Source organism: Crocodylus siamensis, chromosome 11 (assembly GCF_052110815.1).
Source record: "Crocodylus siamensis isolate JL-2025a chromosome 11, ASM5211081v1, whole genome shotgun sequence".
Classification (NCBI taxonomy): Eukaryota; Metazoa; Chordata; order Crocodylia; family Crocodylidae; genus Crocodylus; species Crocodylus siamensis.
In genome coordinates, this window is record NC_143405.1 from 38,481,978 (window position 1) to 38,503,637 (window position 21,660).

General features: G+C 44.4%; 1 protein-coding gene across 5 annotated transcripts in view; it reads left to right on the forward strand.

Annotated features, from left to right (window-relative positions):
- Positions 1 to 21,660, forward strand: part of HDAC11 (histone deacetylase 11) — a 115,408-nt gene that overhangs the window by 56,841 nt on the left and 36,907 nt on the right. For all 5 annotated transcript variants that reach the window (XM_090022079.1, XM_090022081.1, XM_090022083.1 and 2 more), the window contains one exon: positions 17,055 to 17,097. In XM_090022079.1, the coding sequence (XP_089878205.1) occupies positions 17,055 to 17,097 (43 nt within the window). The remainder of the gene's footprint in view (positions 1 to 17,054; positions 17,098 to 21,660) is intronic.

A 21,660-nucleotide genomic window follows, 5' to 3' on the forward strand; every position in this document is an offset into this window, starting at 1 on the left:
ATTTGACAGACGCAACTTCTATGACAGGTGGCTAAGTCCATATGGGCATAACTTAACAAACCTTCTGAGCCAAATTTAGTTTTGAAGGAGAGTTTGGGGATAACATCATCTTTACAATTGTAAACCAAGGACATTTTGATGCACAAATCATTGCAACAATACATGTGGAACACTTCTATCCAGTGCTTATTTTTCTGTCTTCATAAATGTTGACCTGTAACATGAACTTTTATGAGCAGAAAATAAATGATCATATCTAAAATCACAGTGGATGTGGGACAGTTCACTGCCTGTACTGTATTTTTACCTTCCTCTCCTTTTCTAACTAGCTGCTGCAATGAGGACATATGGAATGGTACAAAATCTCATATTCCTGTTCCCATATTACAATAAGGTCACCAATTGAACAGCAGTGCCTGTGATTTAGCAGTATACTTTTGTTTTAATTTAAGCACTGGTCATAAGAATAAGAACTCTACTGTAGTTTTGAAGTAATAGATATTAAGGGACAGTAAGGGTCTGAGGCTATGAGTAAACTGTAAAGCATTAACAATATTTTCATAAATAAACTTAACAGGCCATCTGTGCTAATTTTCTTATCCAGTGATAGATAATTAACATATAATAGACACTTGGAAGCAATCAGACTTATCCTACAAACAAATCTAATATTTTTCCAAAGCCTGTATCTTGGGTGAACAACATCAGTGGATTCATCAGTGATACAAACAACATAAAAAAGGTTTGTTCTAACTAATAAATGAAAGGGTAATCAGAGCAGCCTGGCACTCTGTAATAAACTAAATATTGAATCCATCTGTGGCCGCACATTATCTTCTCTGAGAACAAAGATAATTTGATCTGTTTTGCAGATATTTGTTAGTGCTGACCCTTGATTTGCTTTCAACACTGTTGTTAATATGAATAAGGGACTGGGCATTCTTCAGGCTTTGGTCCTTTTTAAATGTTACAGGGAGAAATGCAAGTTAATAGCCTGTTACAATAAACTAGATCTCTAAGATTAAATGAACTGTAACACCTTTCTGTTGTACATTTTTGATGACAACTTTGCATTTCTGCCTAGCTTTGTGTAATTCATATTGAAAGATACTACCCTTTCTGTATGGGGATACTGATTGTTGTATTTACTCAATTCCAAGATGAGCTTCCCCCTCATTTAGCTGCTGCCTGCCCTTTTACTCTGGCTGTGCATCCTCCTATCTCTTCCCCACTGCAGCCAGCAGTGCTGGGCTGGAGCCGTGTGCCATGCCTCAGGCTGGAGTGAGGATGGAGTCTGCCAGTGCTGGAATAAAGATAAATGATTGTGGAGAGGGGCACAGGGGAGCAGAGACTGGGGGGAGGAGAAGTGGGGGAAGAGATGGGAGTTCAAGACGAGTGGTTGCTTCTCAAGGAAGCGATCCTCAATGCACAAGCTAAATCTATTCCAACATGGAGGAAAGGCAGCAAGAAGGCACAGCAGCCCTCCTGGCTCTCCAGGAACTTAGCAGACCTCCTACGGCTAAAAAGGAAAGCCTACAAAGGATGGAGGACGGGATTCACCTCCAAGGAGGATTACTCCACGCTGGTCCGGTCCTGCAGGGAGCAAACCAGGAAAGCCAAGGCTGCAACTGAACTCCAGCTAGCTTCAGGCATCAAGGACAACAAAAAGTCCTTTTTCAGATATGTGGGGAGCCGGAGGAAAAGCAAGGGCAATATTGGACCCCTGTTAAACCAGATGGGGCAACTGACGCCCAGGAAAAAGCCAACCTATTAAATAGGTACTTTGCGTCAGTCTTTCATCAGTCCCATGGGACGCCCATGCCTGCTATGGGACAGGGAGAACCGGGTGATGGGGATCCCCTACCCTCCATAAATGCTGACCTCGTGAAGGAACACCTTGAGAAGCTGGATACCTTCAAGTCAGCCGGCCCTGACAATCTGCACCCCAGGGTACTCAAGGAGCTGGTGAGCATCATAGCCCAGCCCCTGGCACGGATCTTTGAGAACTCCTGGTGCTCTGGTGTAGTGCCCGAAGACTGGAAGAAGGCCAATGTGGTGCAGATCTTCAAAAAAGGGAGGAGAGTGGATCCAGCTAACTCCAGGCCCGTTAGCCTGACTTCTATCCTGAGGAAGATCTTCGAAAAGTTTATTAAGGAGGCCATCCTTGATGGACTGGCCCAGGCTAACATGCTAAGGGATATCTTAGAAAAGTTTATTAAGGAGGCCATCCTTGATGGACTGGCCCAGGCTAACATCCTAAGGGATAGCCAGCATGGGTTTGTTGCGGGTAGGTCTTGTTTGACCAATCTCATTTCCTTCTATGACCAGGTGACCTATCATCTGGACAAGGGAGAAGAGATTGATGTCATATATCTTGACTTCAAAAAAGCTTTTGATCTGGTATCCCATGATCACCTCTTGGCCAAACTGGCCAGTTGTGGCCTTGGCTCCACCACGATTCGCTGGCTGGGAAATTGGCTCCGTGGTCGGACCCAGAGGGTTGTAATTGATGGCAGTCACTCATCGTGGTGCCCTGTGACCGGTGGGGTCCCTCAAGGCTCTGTCCTGGGACCCATACTGTTCAACATCTTCATTAACGATGTGGACATTGGAGTCAGGAGTGGACTGGCCAAGTTTGCCGATGACACCAAACTTTGGGGCAAAGCATCCACGCCAGAAAATAGGCGGGTGATCCAGGCTGACCTGGACAAGCTCAGCAAATGGGCAGATGAGAACCTCATGGTGTTTAACACCGAAAAATGCAAGGTTCTCCACCTTGGGAGGAAAAACCTGCAGCACCCTTATAGGCTCGGCAGTGCTATGTTGGTTAGCACTACAGAAGAAAGAGACTTGGGGGTCATCATTGACCACAAGATGATCATGAGCCTGCAATGCGATGCTGCGGGTAGTAAAGCAACCAAAACGCTGGCTTACATCCATAGATGCTTCTCAAGCAAATCCCGGGACGTCATTCTCCCCTTGTACTCGGCCTCGGTGAGGCCGCAGCTGGAGTACTGCCTCCAGTTTTGGGCTCCACAATTCAAAAAGGATGTGGAGAAGCTTGAGAGAGTCCAGAGGAGAGCCACGCGCATGATCAGAGGTCAGGAAAACAGATCTTACGATGACAGGCTGAGAGCCATGGGACTCTTTAGACTGGAAAAGCGCAGGCTCAGGGGTGATCTGATGGCCACCTATAAGTTTATCGGGTGACCACCAGGATCTGGGGGAACGTCTGTTCACCAGAGCGCCCCAAGGGATGACTAGGTGGAACGGTCACAAACTCCTGCAGGACCGTTTCTGGGTGGACATAAGGAAGAATTTCTTTACTGTCCGAGCCCCCAAGGTCTGGAACAGTCTGTCAGTGGAGGTGGTTCAAGCCCCTACTTTGAACACCTTCAAGAGTAAATTGGATGCTTATCTTGCTGGAATCCTATGACCCCAGCTGACTTCCTGCCCTTTGGGCAGGGGGCTGGACTCGATGATCTCCCGAGGTCCCTTCCAGCCCTGATGTCTATGAAATCTATGAAAGGGGGCAGGGACCCAAGGGTGTGTGGGGGGGAAGGAGGTGGATACAGCCCGCAAGGAGACCAGAAATAAGTAGGAGGAGGACAGGCTGCAAGGGGCAAGGTACCTGTCTGCCCCCCACCTCCACACTGCCCGTCCCCTACCACTTGCCCACTGCCTGCCATATGCATGCCCTCCAAAACCTCCCCCTCTGCCCGCCTCACTACCACTGTTTTCCCTGCTGCAGTGGTGTTGGGGACAATTTTAAATCCAATCCTCTAATAATTAGATTCTATACATGGAAAATTATAACAAACGTATACGTTGTCCATGTATAGAATCTAATGGTGGGGGGAGAGGGGAGGGAGTTGTCTTTAATTCAGGGTTGTGTTTGATTTAGGTTAATGTGGTAGTATTTTCTAAAGGAGACAGTTCACCACTGAGGTTCATGTCTACCCTTTTCCCTCTACCCAACAATACTGGTTCCCTTAACTGACTGAGGCCCTGATTCTCTAATCAGACCTGTGACTGCTAGAGATCCAGCCTACTGAACACCCCCCCCCAGTTGTTTTTTAGATGCTGTGCACATTTTAATTTATAGACAATGTTGGCTTAACGGTTGGTCAGAAACTTAGTCTGGTGAACAACATCCATGATTCATCAGTGGTACTAATATAAATGAAGGGGGTAGTCAGAGCAGCCTGGAAGGTATGATTCTTAGTGTCACTGAAAACTGCCTTAGAATTTGAGTGTGTTTCTACTTAATGCTACTATCATAGGGTTTTTATTTAAATCAGTAAGGCTAGAAACTCCTTAATATTAATATTAATCTAGAAAGCAAAAAATAAAACGGAACATCTACTATGTATTGTATACATCTTTGGTACCTTTCAAGAGTTCTGTATTTCCATAAAAAAGAGTCTGTGCTGAAAAAATGCTGTATCAGATATAATTTACAATGCATGGAATAAGGCATTTTGTCCCATATATTTCTTCTTATGTGGCAATATTGTGAATCAGAGCTTAATACAAATAGGCTTCCAGAATGCAACATCAAGTGTCCTTTGTTTGTATTTATACATTGTTAAAAATAACTTTTTGGGGGCAAGGCACACTTCTGGTTTAGAAGTCTCATAACTAACAGTACTGCATAAGTAGAACTTGCATAATTTTCTGTAGTATTCCCTCTTAAGCTAGGTTTTTAGATGTGGAATAGCGCATAAGGCCAAATTTTGTATTTAAAGGTAAATATATAATGCCCATTAAAGTTACTGAGGACACATAACCAAGTGTCATTGGCTACATTTGACCCATAGTTCTTTGATTCCTTATTAGATATGCAAAAAGTAGTACTGCATATGTAATGGAAAAAGCTCTCTTCGATGTTAATTAAACTGGTTAGGTTCCCAGAGGAGATGGTCATTAATATTTAATTGTGAATATAGTAATTAATTACTGTTATATAAAATATTTAAAACTAGCATGTGCCAGGGGAAAGTATCTGTTGTTTTTAGAATTCTGTAGTTATATTCAGTTCAAATTATACAGGATACTATTTTTGCATTTTGAAACAAAGTCTATTCATTGTAAATACAGTAACTGTAACTTGAAATAATTTAGGAAAATATTATGATAAAAAGCCTCAAGTTTTACAAATTGCAGTGGTTTCTAATTTGGGTTGAATTTGAAATTTCCAGTTTTTTGATTCATGTAACTCTATTGTCGCAGGGCACTTCTGCGCCCCGCTGCTAAGGAGGCTTAGACCCAGGAATGGGAGATGTGTAGCAGACACTAGGGTCTGACAATAGTGATGCGGGTTTAGCTGTCAGTCAACAGGGCAGCACAGTCGGGAGTTGCTAAGGTGACCGATTGGGTCAGATGACCAGAAGGGGGAAGGGCCTGGCCCTTTATAAGCAGTCAGGCTGAGGCCAGGAGTCAGTTCCATCTGGCAGCCTGAGCGGCAGGATGCTCTGCTGCAGAGCAGAGCAGAGCCGAGCCGAGCAGCCTGACCACCGGAGCGTCGGCATTATGATACGGGGTGGAGAGGACCCTGACAGGGAGATGGAGAATGGCCAGGGTGGTGCTGAACGTATGTTATAGCCAGGAGGCTTATTTTGAGTTACAGCTAGTTGGTTTATGGCTTTGAGTTTCTGTTGGGTTGTTTGTGTAAAACCGGAGGACTGGGTGAGGCTGTAGGGGAAGGAGGAGGCCTCAGGGGAGTGCCCCAGTTGCATGGGGTTTCTTGGTGCCAAGGAGGGCACAGCAGGTGGTGTGCTGTAGGGTGGTGCTGTGTTGTGGGGTGTCCCGACCCCAGCCCAGCGGGGCAACATTGGGCAGAGATAGTGGAGTGTCCTGACCCCAGCCCAGCGGGGAGACATCGGGCAGAGATAGTGGGGTGTCCCAACCCCAGCCCAGTGGGGCAGTATTCAGGAGTAGAGCCCATGCAGGGCATAGGACCCAGAAGTAGGGTCAGGGGGCCAGGCACGGCTACAGGCCACCTGAGCCCCGAGTGCAAGAAGCGCGAGCATAGGCCCCAGTGCAGGCGGGAGCGCGAGAAGCACGAGCATAGGCCCCAGTGCGGGCGGGAGCGCGAGAAGCGCGAGCATAGGCCCCAGTGCGGGCAGGAGCGCGGGAAGCACGAGTACAGGCCCCAGTGCGGGCGGGAGCGGGGGAAGCGCGAGTACAGGCCCGAGTGAGGGCAGGGGAGCGCGGGAAGCGCGAGTACAGGCCCGAGTGAGGGGAGGGGAGCGCAGGAAGCGCGAGTACAGGCTTGAGTGAGGGCGCGGGAGCGCGGGAAGCGCGAGTACAGGCCTGAGTGAGGGCGCAGAAAGCGCGAGTACAGGCCTGAGTGAGGGCGCAGGAAGCGCGAGTACAGGCCTGAGTGAGGGCGCAGGAAGCATGAGTACAGGCCCGAGTGAGGGCGCGGGAGCGCGGGAAGCGCGAGTACAGGCCCGAGCCTGGAGAAGGGTAAGCGTGTGAGTAAGAGCCTGGAGAAGGGCAAGTGCGCGGTGAGGAGCCCCGGAGAGGGTGCATGCATAGTGGGAGGCCCCGGAGAGGGCACGTGCATAGTGGAAGGCCCCAGAGAGGGCACGTGCATAGTGGAAGGCCCCAGAGAGGGCGCATGCATAAGAGCGAGACGATCCGAGAGGGGTCACTAAGACAAGTGTTGACACGAGAACTTCCGGCACACCTGTGAGGCTTGGTGCATGCTAAAGGGGAGGTTGGAGGCACACGTAGCCCATAAGGCTGGGATGCACCAGGTCACCCTTTACCAGATAGGGGCCAGTATAAGAGCACTGGGTCCAAGGGGTCAAGTAAGGCAGCCTCCCATTAATCCTATAGGAACAGCAAAGTCGTGGCAGGCGAGATTGAGGGTGCTAAACAGGTAACTTGGCACGGTAGGGGCACCAGGGGAGATCACGGCCGCTCCTGCGCCCTGCCCTGTGACACCTATTTTAGCAGTTCTTAAATTTTAAGTACTGTATACTGTATATTTTCCCTGTCATGTTACTTATCCTTTCTGATTAGCCAGTTTCAATTTTAAAAAAGGCAACAATGACTAGAGTTGTAAAATTTTTGGAAATTGTGAAGCCATGGAAAAAAAACATTTTCCCCCAGTTTTTAAGGAAAAAAATGGAAATTTTGGGGAAAATTGAAATGTATGCAGTACTTACTTTCTTAGCATCCTTTACAGATCTAAATTTACATTGCTACTTTAAGAACATAAAATCTATGTATAAGTAAGTTTGCTAATAAAATTATCAAGTTTGGTATATTTAATAAATTTAAAAATACAGTTTGTTCAGAAAATAATTACAAATTTACTAATTGATTTTACTTTAAAATGTTTTTAATTTTTGGTACAAATGGAGGTACAAGTTGCTGAACTCTAAGGAACGTAGCATGTCTTAGTTTTTGCAAGTTTATGAGAAGCAGGCAAAAATTAAAGTTGAAACTAGAAGAAACCATCAACATTATAGTAAAACAAAGAAAGTTATTATGTATTCTGGACTTAGTCTCCTCCACGGTGTCAAGCAGATACAGAAAGCACTCATTTTTAGGAGAAAAAAGGGGATAAAAATCAAGGCACATTGAATACAAATTTTACTACATTGAAACTTTGTCTAATCAGTCTCATTTTCTGAGCTATCATTATCAGCAGTTTCTGCTGCTTCTGATTCTTCTGATCCTTCATTTTTACCATCTTCATGGACTTCTGAAAACTGAAGGTTTGCCTGGATTGAGAAAAGTTGCTCTACTCTTTCACATGTTGGTTTGTTTCTTGATTTGGTGTGAGTATTTCCAAACATAGACCAGGTCTTTTTTACATGCTACAGAAGATAGAGGAATCTGAAGCAGGTGAGAATCAAGAGAAGTTAGAGGCTGTCTTGTGCAAAACCCTTGCCACCATGTTGTGGGACGGATATGCCTGGCAGAGTCCCAGACTGCATTGCTGGACCCAGATGAGGTTTTGTATACTGCAATATTTGAAAGTACCTTTCCAACATCAAGTCCTAAGTGTGTTGCTTATTTTGTAATCAAGTCAAACGCAGTAGCAATCATCACTAACATTTTTGCCTTTAAATGTTGGATTCCCGTCTGTTAATGAAGTCTTTCGCTTTTCTTTCTTCTGTACTTGTAAGTGAAGATATACTTAGATTCTAAAAACAGTTGATTTTATCTTGGGGATTTGGTAAGGAATGTCTGACAGAAGTGCAGTGTCTGATTCAGATGCAGTGACTGCAGAAGAAATTGGCTTTCAAATCTTCAGGGAGTTCTGCAGCTGAACCCAGAAGACATCCTCATCAAGTACAGTGTTCTTTACATTTCTGGGTACTTTAAGATCCTGAATTATTACTTTTTCTTGAAGAGCTTCATTGTTTTTTAGTAAACTTTCAAATGAGATGACTAGTCCATCCCATCTAGTTTTACTACAGAATTGTGTCACTATTTTATTCTTTGCATTCTTTTCTTCCTGCTTCTTAAAGACTGCAGCTACAATATGAGTAGCTTTTACATGTTTTATAACTTCTTTTGCTCTTCTATAGATCTTTTGCAGAGTGTCCAACTTCACAATGTCATTAAGAAGCAAGTTTAACCCATGGGATGCACATCCTATTGCAGTAATATGTGAATATTTATCCATTATGATTTCCCATGCTGCTTTCATGTTACTTGCATTGTCAGTCAGCAAAGCAAACACTTTACCATTCCCAATCTTCTGTAGGACTTCACATATTTTACTACTGATATACTCTGCAGTATGCCTGTTCTCTCCTGTTCCAACGCTTCTGTAAAAAACTGGTTGAGTGATTGTTCTCACAAAGTATATGATTCCTTCTTGCACATTTGTCCATCCATCTGTAAGTACTGCAAAACGGTGCTTTGTTGATTTTTTTTTTTTTTCCTTGCACAGATTGCATCACACGTTCATATTCTGACTCTAGGAGAGGCTTGTTCAAAGAACATCTGCTGGGGAAATGGCAAAATGGTCTTAGTAATTTCAAAGCTTCCTGGCAGTATGCATTCTCAGTTCTTGACAACGGTGTCCCAGAAGAATATATTGCTTTTGCCAAGAACTTGGTCATTTTGTTCCTGATCTTCTGGTGTCATTTTCTCTACAAATCGACCTATTGAGAGTCTTTTGTATACAGTTGGTTGCAATATTTGGTTTCTTGAGGATGTTGATTGGGCATCCCTTTGTGATGCTGATGCTATAAAAGAAGCAGGAGCAGCAGCAGCAGTACTTTCATAGATTCTTATATATTGTAAGGCCAGAAGGGACCTCAGAAGATCATCGGGTCCAGCCCCCTGCACCAAGCAGGAAAGATAACTGGGGGTAAGGTGACCCCAGTAAGGTGACTGTTTAGTCTCTGGATTGAGAACGTTGGAAAGAGTTACTTTTGCACTTTCATCATCTTAATCTACCCCATCCTCACTTACACCCGTGAAGGATTTTTTAATGTCTGCTGGACACTTTCTACATACAAGGATGTTTTTGGTCATCCTAGTAGCATTTGGAAATGCATGTTTCATTTTTTTCTCAGAATAACTTGCAGTGTGGAAATGCGTCCATATGCTAGAAGTTGGTCACACCATTTTGCTGAGGAAGAAAAAAGACAAATGTAATTTAGTAGCTAGCTAGCATATATAAACACACTAAGCTATAGCATGTACAAATTTAGTAATGGATGGAGGAGAGGCCTCCTCAGAGTGAACAGTTTCCTTGCCTTGCAGGCCTTGCCTCCCTGCTAAGATTGGGTGATTTGTCTCAAAACATCAGATTAGTAGGAATTCAAGTATGAATTACATAGGTTATGAAAATATAGTAATGCAGTCAAAATGTAGTTTAGTATAGTGAATTCAGATAAATTTAAACTCTTACCTTTCAGTAAAGAAGTATACTTTCTTTTAGCTCCTTTGTTCTGCTTCTGTACTTCTGTGCATCTCAAGGTCACAGGTCCAGGAGGAGGCAGGTTCCTTCCAATTCTAAAACCTTTAGACTTGCTCTATCTCCTCTCCTGAGACTTTTGAGCAAGCAGGACAATAAGCTCCTTGTTTCTAACCTCTACAGCAGGGGTGGGCAAAATGTGGCCCAGGGGCCAGACGTGGCCTGCCAGGCCATTTTATCTGGCCTGTAAAAAATTTAGAAAATTAATATTAATCTGCCCTGGGCTGCCTGTCATGTGGCCCTCGATGGCTTGCTGAAACTCAGTAAGCGGCCTTCTGCCCAAAATAATTGCCTGTCCCTGCTCTACAGGAATGAATGGATACTGCTACCAGTGTCCACTCCCAGTCCTTTGAAGCCTAGTCAGGAGGACAGGAACAGATTCATCAACCTCTAGATCAAAAGTCAAGAATAGAGGAAGTCCACAAGTAAAGAAGGCACTGAATTCTTCTTCCTTCTCTTGTGAAAATGGCAGTGCCCTCTTGCATTTGAGAATTGTTACTGTACTGCTTGTCCTCGGTGTACAGGAATCGTAATGATCTGGTACTGTAGATAGACTTGCATAAAAATCTTCCTATTACATAGTTATTAGAAAACATTTTTGGGGAGTAAAGGGTAGCAATATAATAACACCTTGTCTTAAACATTTTATTCATCATTCTAAAAGAAAATATTTCATAGGACTTTTTTTAATTTTTCCAATTTTTTCAGAAAAATAAAAAAAAAAATCCTAGGAAAAAACTTTTTTCCCCCTGAAAGTTTCTGGTTTTTTTCCAGGCCTTCACATCACATCTCTAATAATGACTGGGGAACTGGCTGGGAGTCATGTGACCTGTATTCTAATCCTGGCTGTGTCATTAAGTGGCTGTGTACGTTTGCGCAAGTCATTTTATTTGTCAGCACTCCTATTTCTGTAACTTCTCTGATTCTTGCCAGTTTATCTCCAGTCCTGCAGAATTTTACGTTGTGCTGCTTTATCTATTTTGAGTGGCTCATTGTTATCCATGATACTATTACAATGCATAAACTCATTTATGTATGTAAATCATTGATAGACTGGGCAATACATTTTTTAGGCTTTTTAGGACAGAGACTGTGTTACTACATTTGTATGGTACTTCACAAGATGAGTCTGTGACGCAACATTTAAAATGTCACATCAGCTACATGGCCTAATTAAATATTAAGGGCTGTGTGAAGCTTTGGTCGCTGATTCGATTTGGTGGAGATTTGGCCTATTTGGCGGCCGAATCTCCAAATCTGAATTGAATCAAGAGACTCTTTAATCTCTCCAAATTGAATTGGAAGCCTCAGCATCAATTTGGAGAGATTTGATGATTTGGACATAGACGCAGCTTTATGTTTTTTCTGCATACCTCAAGGTACCAGGTGGCTCGTGAATGCTGAGATGGTGGGGTGAATGATGGCAGCGCAGAGGGGTCCCCAGTATGCTCGGCAGCGGACCAGAAGCACTTCCGGTCCACTTCTGGGTCTGCTGCCAAGCACATGGGGTAGGGGGTTGTGGTGGGCCCTGTTCTCCTGTGGGATGCTCCATCCTCCCCACCATCTTGGCGTTCAGGAGCCATGTCTGATGCATCGAGGTATGTAGAAAAAACATTTAAAGCTGTGTCTGTGGCCGAATTGCTGATTCTCTGATTCAGCATCGAATCTTCTGATTCAGCTTTGGACGAATTAAATCAGGATAGTGATCCTAATCAACAAATTGAATCATTGCACCCTGATTTGGGCCAAATCTGAATTGAATACGGCCCGTTTCACACACCCCTATTTGACACATATAGTGCCTTGAAAATATTACGTATTATACAAGTATTAAATGACATACAACAGCTGCCGTGCAGGTGGCAGGTGAGGGGGGGCGTCCTTGCTGCCCCCCACTGCCCTGCAATGCACAGAGGGGCTCTGCCACAAGCCCACAGAGGTCCCAATCACCGCTGCTCCAACCAGTGAGTACGGGGCTTTTTTAAAAAATTTTTTAAAGTGCTGGGAGGCCTGGACGGGGGGCAGGTGAGGCTGGGCAGTGCAGCCAAGGGGGCTTCTCCTGTGACTTCCCCCCACTTGGGGAGAGGCAGGCACAGCCGGAAGAGCCATGGGAGAACCTGCAACTACCTGTCTGTACCTGCCTCTCCCCGGCCCATCAGAATCTCTGAATTGATGTCGGAACTTTGAAACAGATTTAGCCGAATTGAAATGGAATAGTGATTAGAAACACCGAAATGAATCACTGTCCTCCGGAATGGCCGAATTCAAAACCAAAATGAAATGTAGCTGTTTCGTACAGCCCTATTGGCTCAGTCCATGGGCCAAAGGATCCTGCAGTGCAGCAGGCATAGGGGGAGTCTGTGATTGGGGACCTGAGGGTGGGGGCTGGGGTGCTTGTATGGCATGATGCAACAGTGGTGTGCAGCCCCCAGCTGATGAGAAGTCACATATCCCTAATTTAGATCAGAACAACTGATGTGCACTTATGAGCTACAGCTCCTCCCCCTTTCCTTTTTAAAGTGGCTAAAACATATACTTGTCCATACCCTATATGCAGCAGTGGTTCTAACACATGGAGGTTTAGACAAAAATTACTCATGCTCTTCTTATGAGAATTAAACAATAGCAGCAGAGCATAGACTCAAGCAGTATATTGAAAAAAAGAACATAAGATGGAGGTTTTAAACATAGAGGTAAAAGGGTGGACATTATAGTCCATTCTGAAATGTCTCCCTTCCCCATCCTTATTTTTCTTCTGGTTTGTAAAATAAGTGAAAGACGTTCTTTTCCCAAGGCTACACATACAGTGCTGGGGCCAGTGATCAACATGTACTGCCATAATTTGTTGTGTTTTGTTTTTATTAGAAATAGGGTTAGGCTTTCTACTTGAAATCCAAAAATATCTTGCCGTTCATTGACCTTGTTTCCTAATTGCTCTCCTTTTCCTGTATCTCTTTTTCTTTCCCTGCTGTCTTATTTTCTTATCACAGTGTTTCCTAATTTTTTTACTAAAAGAATAAAGAGCAATTTAGGAAAAAAATCTATGAAGGGGCTTCTGCCCTGATAATAGTTGATATGTGTAACTGCCTGGCCTTGAACAGTCGCTCTCGGGCAGTTTTCGCTCGAGTGATAGGTGTCAAGCGCCTCTCGGGTTCATGTTCTTGCCTGAGCCGGTGTCCTCTGCCTGAGTTTCCAACCCCGTGCTTGCCTGCCATGACTTGTTGGACCTCAGTGTGCAGGGTGCGCTCGTTGGCCCGTGGGTCCCTGGCGGTTACTCACAGGGCTCCACCACCCCTACAACCCGGCCTCATGCCTCCTATGAAGCAATGTCCATCCAGTGTCCTCCTTCTGGGGAGAGGGCACCCACGATGAGAATCTCGTCTCCGTAGTCCGCCTCTCTGTTACCCCTCCCTCGGGGAGGGGGGAAAGAAAGGAAGAAAAACCTATGGGCAAGACTAGTTCTCTAGGGTTAAGGTTCGTCCCCACTACTCGGGGACCCACTTCCCCTCCTGCGCCCCGTAGCTGGGGAAAATGACCACAAAAAACAAAAACATGCCTGCACACCAAAAAGATCACTGGACAGACTGCCCCTCTGGCTTCCCTATGACCCTTCCTGGGTCTCTAAGGGCAACAGGTCGTCACCTCCCTCCTGTTGCTTCTACCTCCGCCCTCTTGCCTGCTCAGTGACCCATGTGGATCCAGTGGTGATATCCGCCCCGACAGCAGTTCCCCTGGGGTTCTCCCGGGGTCCTCTTCTCCCTAACATGACTCCTTCCACACCCCGTCGCCTCCGCACTCCCACCTGCCGTCAGTTTCACCTCTCCCGATCTCCCTGTCAATGTCTCTGGACGGTGCTCCGGTCGGTTCCTCACTGTCTCGTGTGGATCGACATCGAGGGGTTCCTTCTTGGTCTGCCTGTGTTCGATCCAGCTGGCTCCGACCCCTGGGTCCCGTGGGGAGTGACCTCTCTGCTACCGGTGTCGGCAGCAGCTCTTCTCCTTGTCTCTCCACCCCGACCGCAGTGTGTGCCGCCATTTTTATTCTCGCCAGCCGGCGTTTAGCACTGACGTCACCGGCTGGCTGCAGCTGAATAAACAGGTGGCTGATGAGCCACGCGGGCTCCTCCTTCTGCCTCTTGTGTGCTGTGCTCTGAGCTGCTGGTAAGTATTCTTTGTCATGGCATTTCCTGGGACACTATGATTTGCACAATGTAAGGGTGTTGTGAGTTGTGGGAAAACTAGATACCTGCCCTGGAATATTCTTCTTATTTAAATGAAGTATTACAGGTTAATTTGCTGGGAGCATGAAGGAAAAGCAATATAGAATCTGCCTGTATTTTCAAGCTTCCACAAGAGTTGTCCCTATATGGATGAGGATTACTGTAAATAATATATTACCAATAGCCCAAGTTAGAGAGGCAAAAGTAGAATAAAGCATGAGTGGGGAACATTAGCTTTATCTTTAGATCCCTTTGAAATCTAAAACAACCACCTTCAGCACCAGTAAATAACTAGGACAAAGCTCTGTTCTCAGGTAACTAATCCATGTAATTTTGTTAATTGTATATGAATAATTGTCGGTATAATTTTACTTGGAGCTTTTACAGCATTACAGATGGAGGGAAGAGGGAAAAGTAATTCCCCAGGCTCCTGGGTTTCATAAAGCTTTGCTTTGCTGCTAAACATTCTATTAGTCCTTCAGTACTACCTTGTGAGCCTTGCACTGTTTTCCCTTTTGATGTGTGATACAGATCGCAAGAATCAGTATTTCATGATGAGAGGACAAAAGAATTAATTTTTGGAGACCATTAGATGAACTCTCCCCACAGAGACTGCTGTAGGCAGAAGTGAATTGCCTACTACAGAGTTCCCAGCTCTTTGAGAGGAAAAACAAAGTCCAGGGGGTGAAGGAGCACCTAGCAGAGGTGATACCACGTAGTAGCGGGTGAGGGGAGCACCAGACCCAAGCGTTGAGTTATAATGGGTGATAGGGTCCCCTCCAGGAGTCTTTTCCATGGAGGTGTCTGTGTGAGCCCCTTCCCCCCAGGAATCCACAACAGGGGCAGCTCTGTATAGCCTGTCCATATGGAGCTGGGCAGATGTTGTCTCATGCCCTGTCATGAGGCTGGGAAGGCAGGGAGGGAGAAGGGATTAGCAAAGTGAATGGCATGCACCCCTCTCCCAGGCCAAAGCCTGAGTACTGGACATCAATTCATAGCAGCATAGCCCTGAGCCCAGAAACAAATCTGGGGGAACAAGTGGAGTACCAGGAGCAGTCCTGGGAAGTCCATGCTGACCAAGCTGTTGGAGCAGCGTGTAGTGAGCCCAGTCCCCAGTGACAGTGGTCAAGCTCATACTGTTATAGCACGCTTGGGCATAAGCTGTAGCAGGTCTGCCGCCCAAGTGCAGAGGCAGGTAAGGTTTCCCACCCATGTCCCCACTCCTGTTTTCTAGTGGTCAGCATAATTCCTCCCTGCCCTTCGCACCTTGCCCTGGCCACTGAAATATATTGCTATATCTCTGATACCAGGAGGAAGTCTAGAGCATCTGTGAATCTTGGAGTTCTGTTTAGGGTCTTCACAGTTCTGCTTTTGTAACCTGAGTATTTCAAGTTGTTCACCAGCCAGGCATCAAACAGCTATTGCAAGGGTTTTCCTGTGCTGTCATCTTTTAGTGATTATACAAACAAATTCACTATTCAAATGTGGTCTTTGAGAAAATTTACTTAGGTTGTGGTCTCTCTGAAGTAGGGCTAGTTTATTTGATATGTGTCTGTATATGCCATAATCATGAGCATTGAAGTGTTTCTTGTAAATAAATAAATAACTATATACAAATAACATTCTTTGGTTGGTTTTGATTTCCCTTTTCTCCTGGGAGTACTTTTTTTTTCATAAATATACTTTTCCACCACCTAACAGCATAATCTCAATTTACTGAGCAATAAATCCATACACTCTTCGGATTCAGAAATTAAAAAACCACTTTTTTGTTGCCCATAGCGTATCTGGCATTGATAAAGTACTTTGATGTTTTTCTGACCTGGTACAATGATCAATACTCAGAAATTAGAATGAAATGAGAAGTGGTAGTGATGTATTGAGACTCTTTGGTACTGGACTTCAATACAAAAATCTCTCATCAGGGTCTAATATGGTTAAATTAGCAGCATCTGAATGCTGCTTCCTTTAAAACAAGCAATATTTAAAGGGGCACTCAAAGAACTTGTTAATGTTAACGGTTTACCTCTAAGCTGTTAGATTACCTTGACAAGTAAAAAAATAAATTTAGAGGAAAGTCTTATTTTGCTAAAAAAATTATAAGCCCTTCCAGGTATTTCTAAGAATAGTGTAGTAATAGAAATATCTGCTTTGAACCAGAGAAATGCTCAATTAACTGTCCCCTCTTTGGTAATTGTTCACATTTTCCTTTGAAAAATAAGCTTTTCCTTGTTCTGGCAGAGCTTTCCCTTATTTTCTGCTGCTTCTTCTTTGAATGCCATTTGAGTCTGCAAGACAGCAGCAGTCACCATTTTCAGGAAATAGAGTGAAAAGAATTAAGCCTAGTCAATGTTATGAATATTAATTTGTAAGAAAAATTTAAACGAATCGCTGTGCACTGAGTCCCCCACCCCTGAAACTTGAAATGTATCTAGACATATCCAGTATTTAGTGCTTATAAATATATTCTCCTAAGAATTGTTGCATAAACCAGAATTAAATTTATGAGTATAATTACTATTCAGTCCTATTCATTTTTTGTTTGCAAGTTTTATTGCTTTGCTTGATCGATCTTGATAATTTTCTTACAACAATGTTTTCTGCATTTTTTAATGCAACTGCAAGGTGTCAGTGTTCATCTCTGCTAGAAATGTTTTAGATCATGACTGCAAGAGAAGAAAATACTGATGCAATATTTAATTGAAAATTTGTTTCTTAAATGCTACTTTAAAGGATAGATCCAACATAACTTATTGTGATAAAACTTCTATTAATAAGTATCTTAGAAATGATGACAGAGAAATGTTCAGGATAAAAGACTTTATTACTAAAAGGTGGTGTTCACTCATTCATGAAGTCTTTATTGTATTTTTCTTAAAGGCAGGAAAACTTGCCATTGATAGAGGCTGGGCAATCAATGTGGGTAAGTCCAAATGTAATCAACTGAAAGATATTTTAACAACTTTTTTTTGTTTTTTTTAAAGAATCATGTTATTTCCTCTTGCCTGCCTTAGAACAGCCACGTAATAGGTAAATATAAGGATCTGAAATTATTTACAGAAAAAAAATAGAGTGCTGGATTTATTTTTCCTCATCCCTTAAAATTCAAATTGTTGCTTTGTGATTAAATGGAAAATATAGTTATGCTCTTCTAGGAAAAGAGAATAAAGGATAGGGGACTCATTTGAAGGAACAAAATACTCATTGTTGTTTCATTACTAACTACAAAGCAGCAGTAATCAGTATGGCAATTGTAAATATCAATATTTATATCATAAAATTAAATTCTACCTGGCCCGCGGGGCCCCTAAAATATTTAGAAAATAATATTTATCTTCCCCTGGCTGCCTGTCATGTGGCCCTTGATGGGTTGCCAAAATTCAGTAAGTGGTCCTCCACCTGAAATAATTGCCCACCCCTGGTTTAATGTCATTTATCACATATTTGGTGAAACATAGAATCTTGACAGTCGCTTCTTAAACAGCCACCTAAGGAAGAGGTTGTCAACCCCTACTCATCCCAGCCCTGCTCCTATCCCGCTCCCTCCCTCATTGTGGGGGCCTCAATCTGTCCCCTCCCATGGCGGTGAGGGAGGGAGTGGGGCTGGGGATCGAGACCCCCCCACAATGCAAGAGGGAGTAGGGCAGAGATGAATGATTTGCCCCTACTGCTGTCCCACTCCCTCTTGCACTGTGGGAGTCTCAATCTGTGTCCCCCAAGCCCAGTCGCAAAGGAGGTGAGGGAGGGAGTGGGGCTGGGGCTGGGGCAGGTGCTGCATAGCCAAAGCAGGTCGCAGGACTGGGCTGTGCAGGGGGGTGGTGGCGCCCACCACTGTGCACACTCCCAGGAGGGCACGCAGGGTGTGTGCCCCCTGGATCTGTACAGGGAGTGGGGCGGGCTGTAGCTGTGGCCTGGGCCCAGGCCTGCGCTGGGCTCTTCTGGCCAGAGCTGTGCCAGGCTGTGCTCGGGGAGCAGGGCTATGGTGGGGGCTGCAGCCAGCCCAAAATTTTCCATAACTCCCCCAGCCCCCTCCCAGCGTAGCCCAGCCCAACAGCCCGGCCTCAGCCTACAGCAGCCTATAGACTGCCTTGCCTTGTGTTTTGATCCAGGGACATGTGCCCCCGTGCCCTCCTGGGGGAGCGGGTGGTGGTGGTGCTGGGAGGGGGGGCCAAACAGGGATGGGGGCCACTGCCACCACCGCTGCCACCCCCCTTGGCTTTGTGCCATGCCACTTTCTTATGGCTGGTCATGGGTTCGCTGGCTGCTGACGGGCTTCACGCCTGGCCAGTTGTGCATCATGGGGGGTGGGCACAAAACTCACTTTCCCTCTCTGCTTCCCCCACCATTCAGACTGTTGCAGCTCTGCTGTAAGTGGGTAGCAGCCAGTCAGGAGAGTGAGATGGGGGCTGGAGTGGGGGGCAGGGAGGTGCCACAGTGCTGGCAGTGCCCGATGTGTCTCTTCCCCTCCCCCCAGGTAAGAGGTGAATGCACCAGGAGAGATGCTGCTTTCATGCCTCGGGGCGCGCTCTGTCCCCACCCGCCCACCCGCCCATGTGTACCCCATACAACCTTTTTAAGTATTCTTGGGGGTACATATATCCCTGGTTGACAACCCCTGACCTAGGGTGACAGGCAGCCAGGGGCAGATCCAGGGGGGAGCAATGTGCAGTTGCATCCTCCTTTGATTACGCTCTACCCAAAATTTAAAAACAAATGCTGAGGAGGGGCAGGGTCATTTCTGTTCATGCAGCACTGAGGGAGTCAGTTGACTTCATGGCTTATTATAATCTACTTCATTCTTACTAATCTTATTTTTGTCCACTACACAGGTGTTAATGACCATCTCTTTCTTCCTTTTAATGGTTGATGTTCCACTATTGAAATTATCCTTTCTTCAGTAATTTTACTGTCTGTTAGCCATTCCTTGTAATGTCTCTCTCCCATTTCACAGTGCTGCAGACTGTTTTTAGCTCTAGCTAAAAACTTTAATTTATGTGTGGTAATATTAACTCAGATGTGGAAATGAGTGACAGTAAAGTGCGGGCTGTAGGTGCTGTGCGAAGTTTCAGTTGCTGGCTTGATTTGGTGGAGTTTCGACCCAATTTGGCAGCTAAATCTCCGAATCTGAATTGAATCAGAGGACCCTTTAATCTCTCCAATTTCAATTGGAACCTTCCGAATCAGTTTGGAAAGATTTGATGATTTGGATAAAGACACAGCTTTAAATGTTTTTTCTACATACTCAAGTTACCAGGTGGATCGTGAATACTCAGATGCTGGGATGGATGGAGCATCCCATGGGAGTGTGCGTGGATCCCCAGCATGCTTGGCAGTGGACCCGGAAGTGAACCAAAAACACTTTTGGGTCTGCCGGGGAGTGTGCAGGGGATCCCTCCCCCCCCCCCCAACTCGGCGACTGGTGCCTCCTGGGTCTGGGGGTCACCTGGGGTCCCCCCATGGCCGATCACTAAGCTGTGGGGGGGAGAAGTATCCTCTGTGTGGTTGTTGGCAGATTTGGTAGTTGGATGCTACATCCCCCCCCACCATGGTTCATGAGCCACGCCTGGTACCTCAAAATATGTAGAAAAAACATTTAAAGCTGTGTTTATAGGTGAATTGCTGATTCTCCAAATCAGCATCGAATCTTCAGATTCAGCTGAATTGAATCAGGACAGTGATCCAAATCAACGAATTGGATCGCTGTCCCCAATTCGAGCCAAATCCGAATCAAATATGGCCCATTTTGCACAACCCCTAGTGGGCTGCTTTGTCAAGACACTCAAGAAGACTAGATATTGTTTTATGGATATAAATAAAAGATGTATATTTAGTTGTAATGGCTATAGGACTAATGAAGGAATATTTTTGACCGTGTTTTCCCTAGTCAGTTGTGTTTTTAAACGTAATGTATAATCTACCATTTAGTGCACATTTCAGTGAAGTCATATTTGTTTTTTCTTTGTTCTTAAACTGCATAGTATAGCACTAAGCTCTTAGCATATTAGTAAAGCTTGTAGTCTCTGTATAATGGGAGAAAAATGTGTGTTGTGTTAGACATGATTTTGTGCCACACCATCTCTTTTATCCTAGATCTCTACCCATGTATACACCCTAAAGTCTGCAAACCTATTATGTTTCTGTTTTGGAGGAGAAGGGTGGTTTGGTGGTTGGGGTACTATCTCATACTTTGGCACTTTATGCCCCAAAACTCATCTAAAATCTCTCTCATCTGTACAATTAGTCCAATAAAAGACATCACCAACAAAAACAACACTCTGACACTCCTATGTAATTGAAGGCCATTGAAGTCTAAATACCTTTGAGGATCTGGGCAATTCCTTTGCCTCAGTTCTCTGGGAAATATAGATGATGGTATTTTCCCATCTCACTTGAGTTTTATTGGGAGATAAATTTATTAAAAAGTTGTATAATATTCAGAAACTACACTGATGGGGACTATAATAAATACGGCCTCTGCACATAGGTGTACGTCACTCTAGCTTGCTGACAAGAGTAATTGTGATTTTAAAAAAATATCTTGAGATAATCAGTGTGTTCAGTGGAAATTTTCCTGTGGACTGGTCTGTAGTTGTATACGTTTATAGATATAAAAATATAAGGATAAAGGAGGAACATTCTGGGAGGGTTTAACATTGTTTGAACTACTCAGATTAAATGCTACCTGAAAAGGTAGACTCCTCTTAAGGACAAAGAATCCTTGAAGAAGGCAGGCAAAGTTCTTTGAGTAGATAGATGTGATATCTTTTATTAGACCAACTGAGTAGCTGGAAAAAAGTTCTTAGGAAGGTTTCCGGTGCAATCACCCTGCTTCAGGCATAGGGAGTCTCTGATCATTTCCCCAGCTCTTTCCAGGGGTCGCAGGCCCCCGTTTGGGGGCGGGGGGGGGGAGTTCAGCAGGCTAATTGAAGACTGCAACTAATTGAAAACATTAATATTGGAGAAACATAATAGTAAAAATAGCACAACTGACTATAATCCAGTCTACTATGGCATCCTGCATCCAATTGTAGCTAGTAGCTAATGCTTTGGATAAAGGAAAAAATAAATATTTTAAAATTACTATACTTAGGAAACAAGGTAAGGTTTTCTCCTTCTAACCTTAATGTGATCCCTATCCAACTTTTATCTTAATGGGACATAGAGAAATGACTTTCACTCACACATGAAGATTCATGTTCCAACCCATCCAATTATTGTCACTTGAGACAGTATTTCTGACCCTACTATGATTTAAAGTTTCTACCTATGTGACTTGCTGCATTACAGTTTCTTTTTAGCATCCCAAAGAAGCAGTGATGTTGCATGTAATTGAACTGCACAACTGTGTTCTGCTGTTTGTTTGTCAGTTTATCTTGTTACAAAACTGAAATATTTAACACAGTAAACATAAAATGTGAAGTAATAAAAGCAAATGATTTGAGAAATGCAAGACGAGGCTTATGGGCACATATATTACATTCCTAAC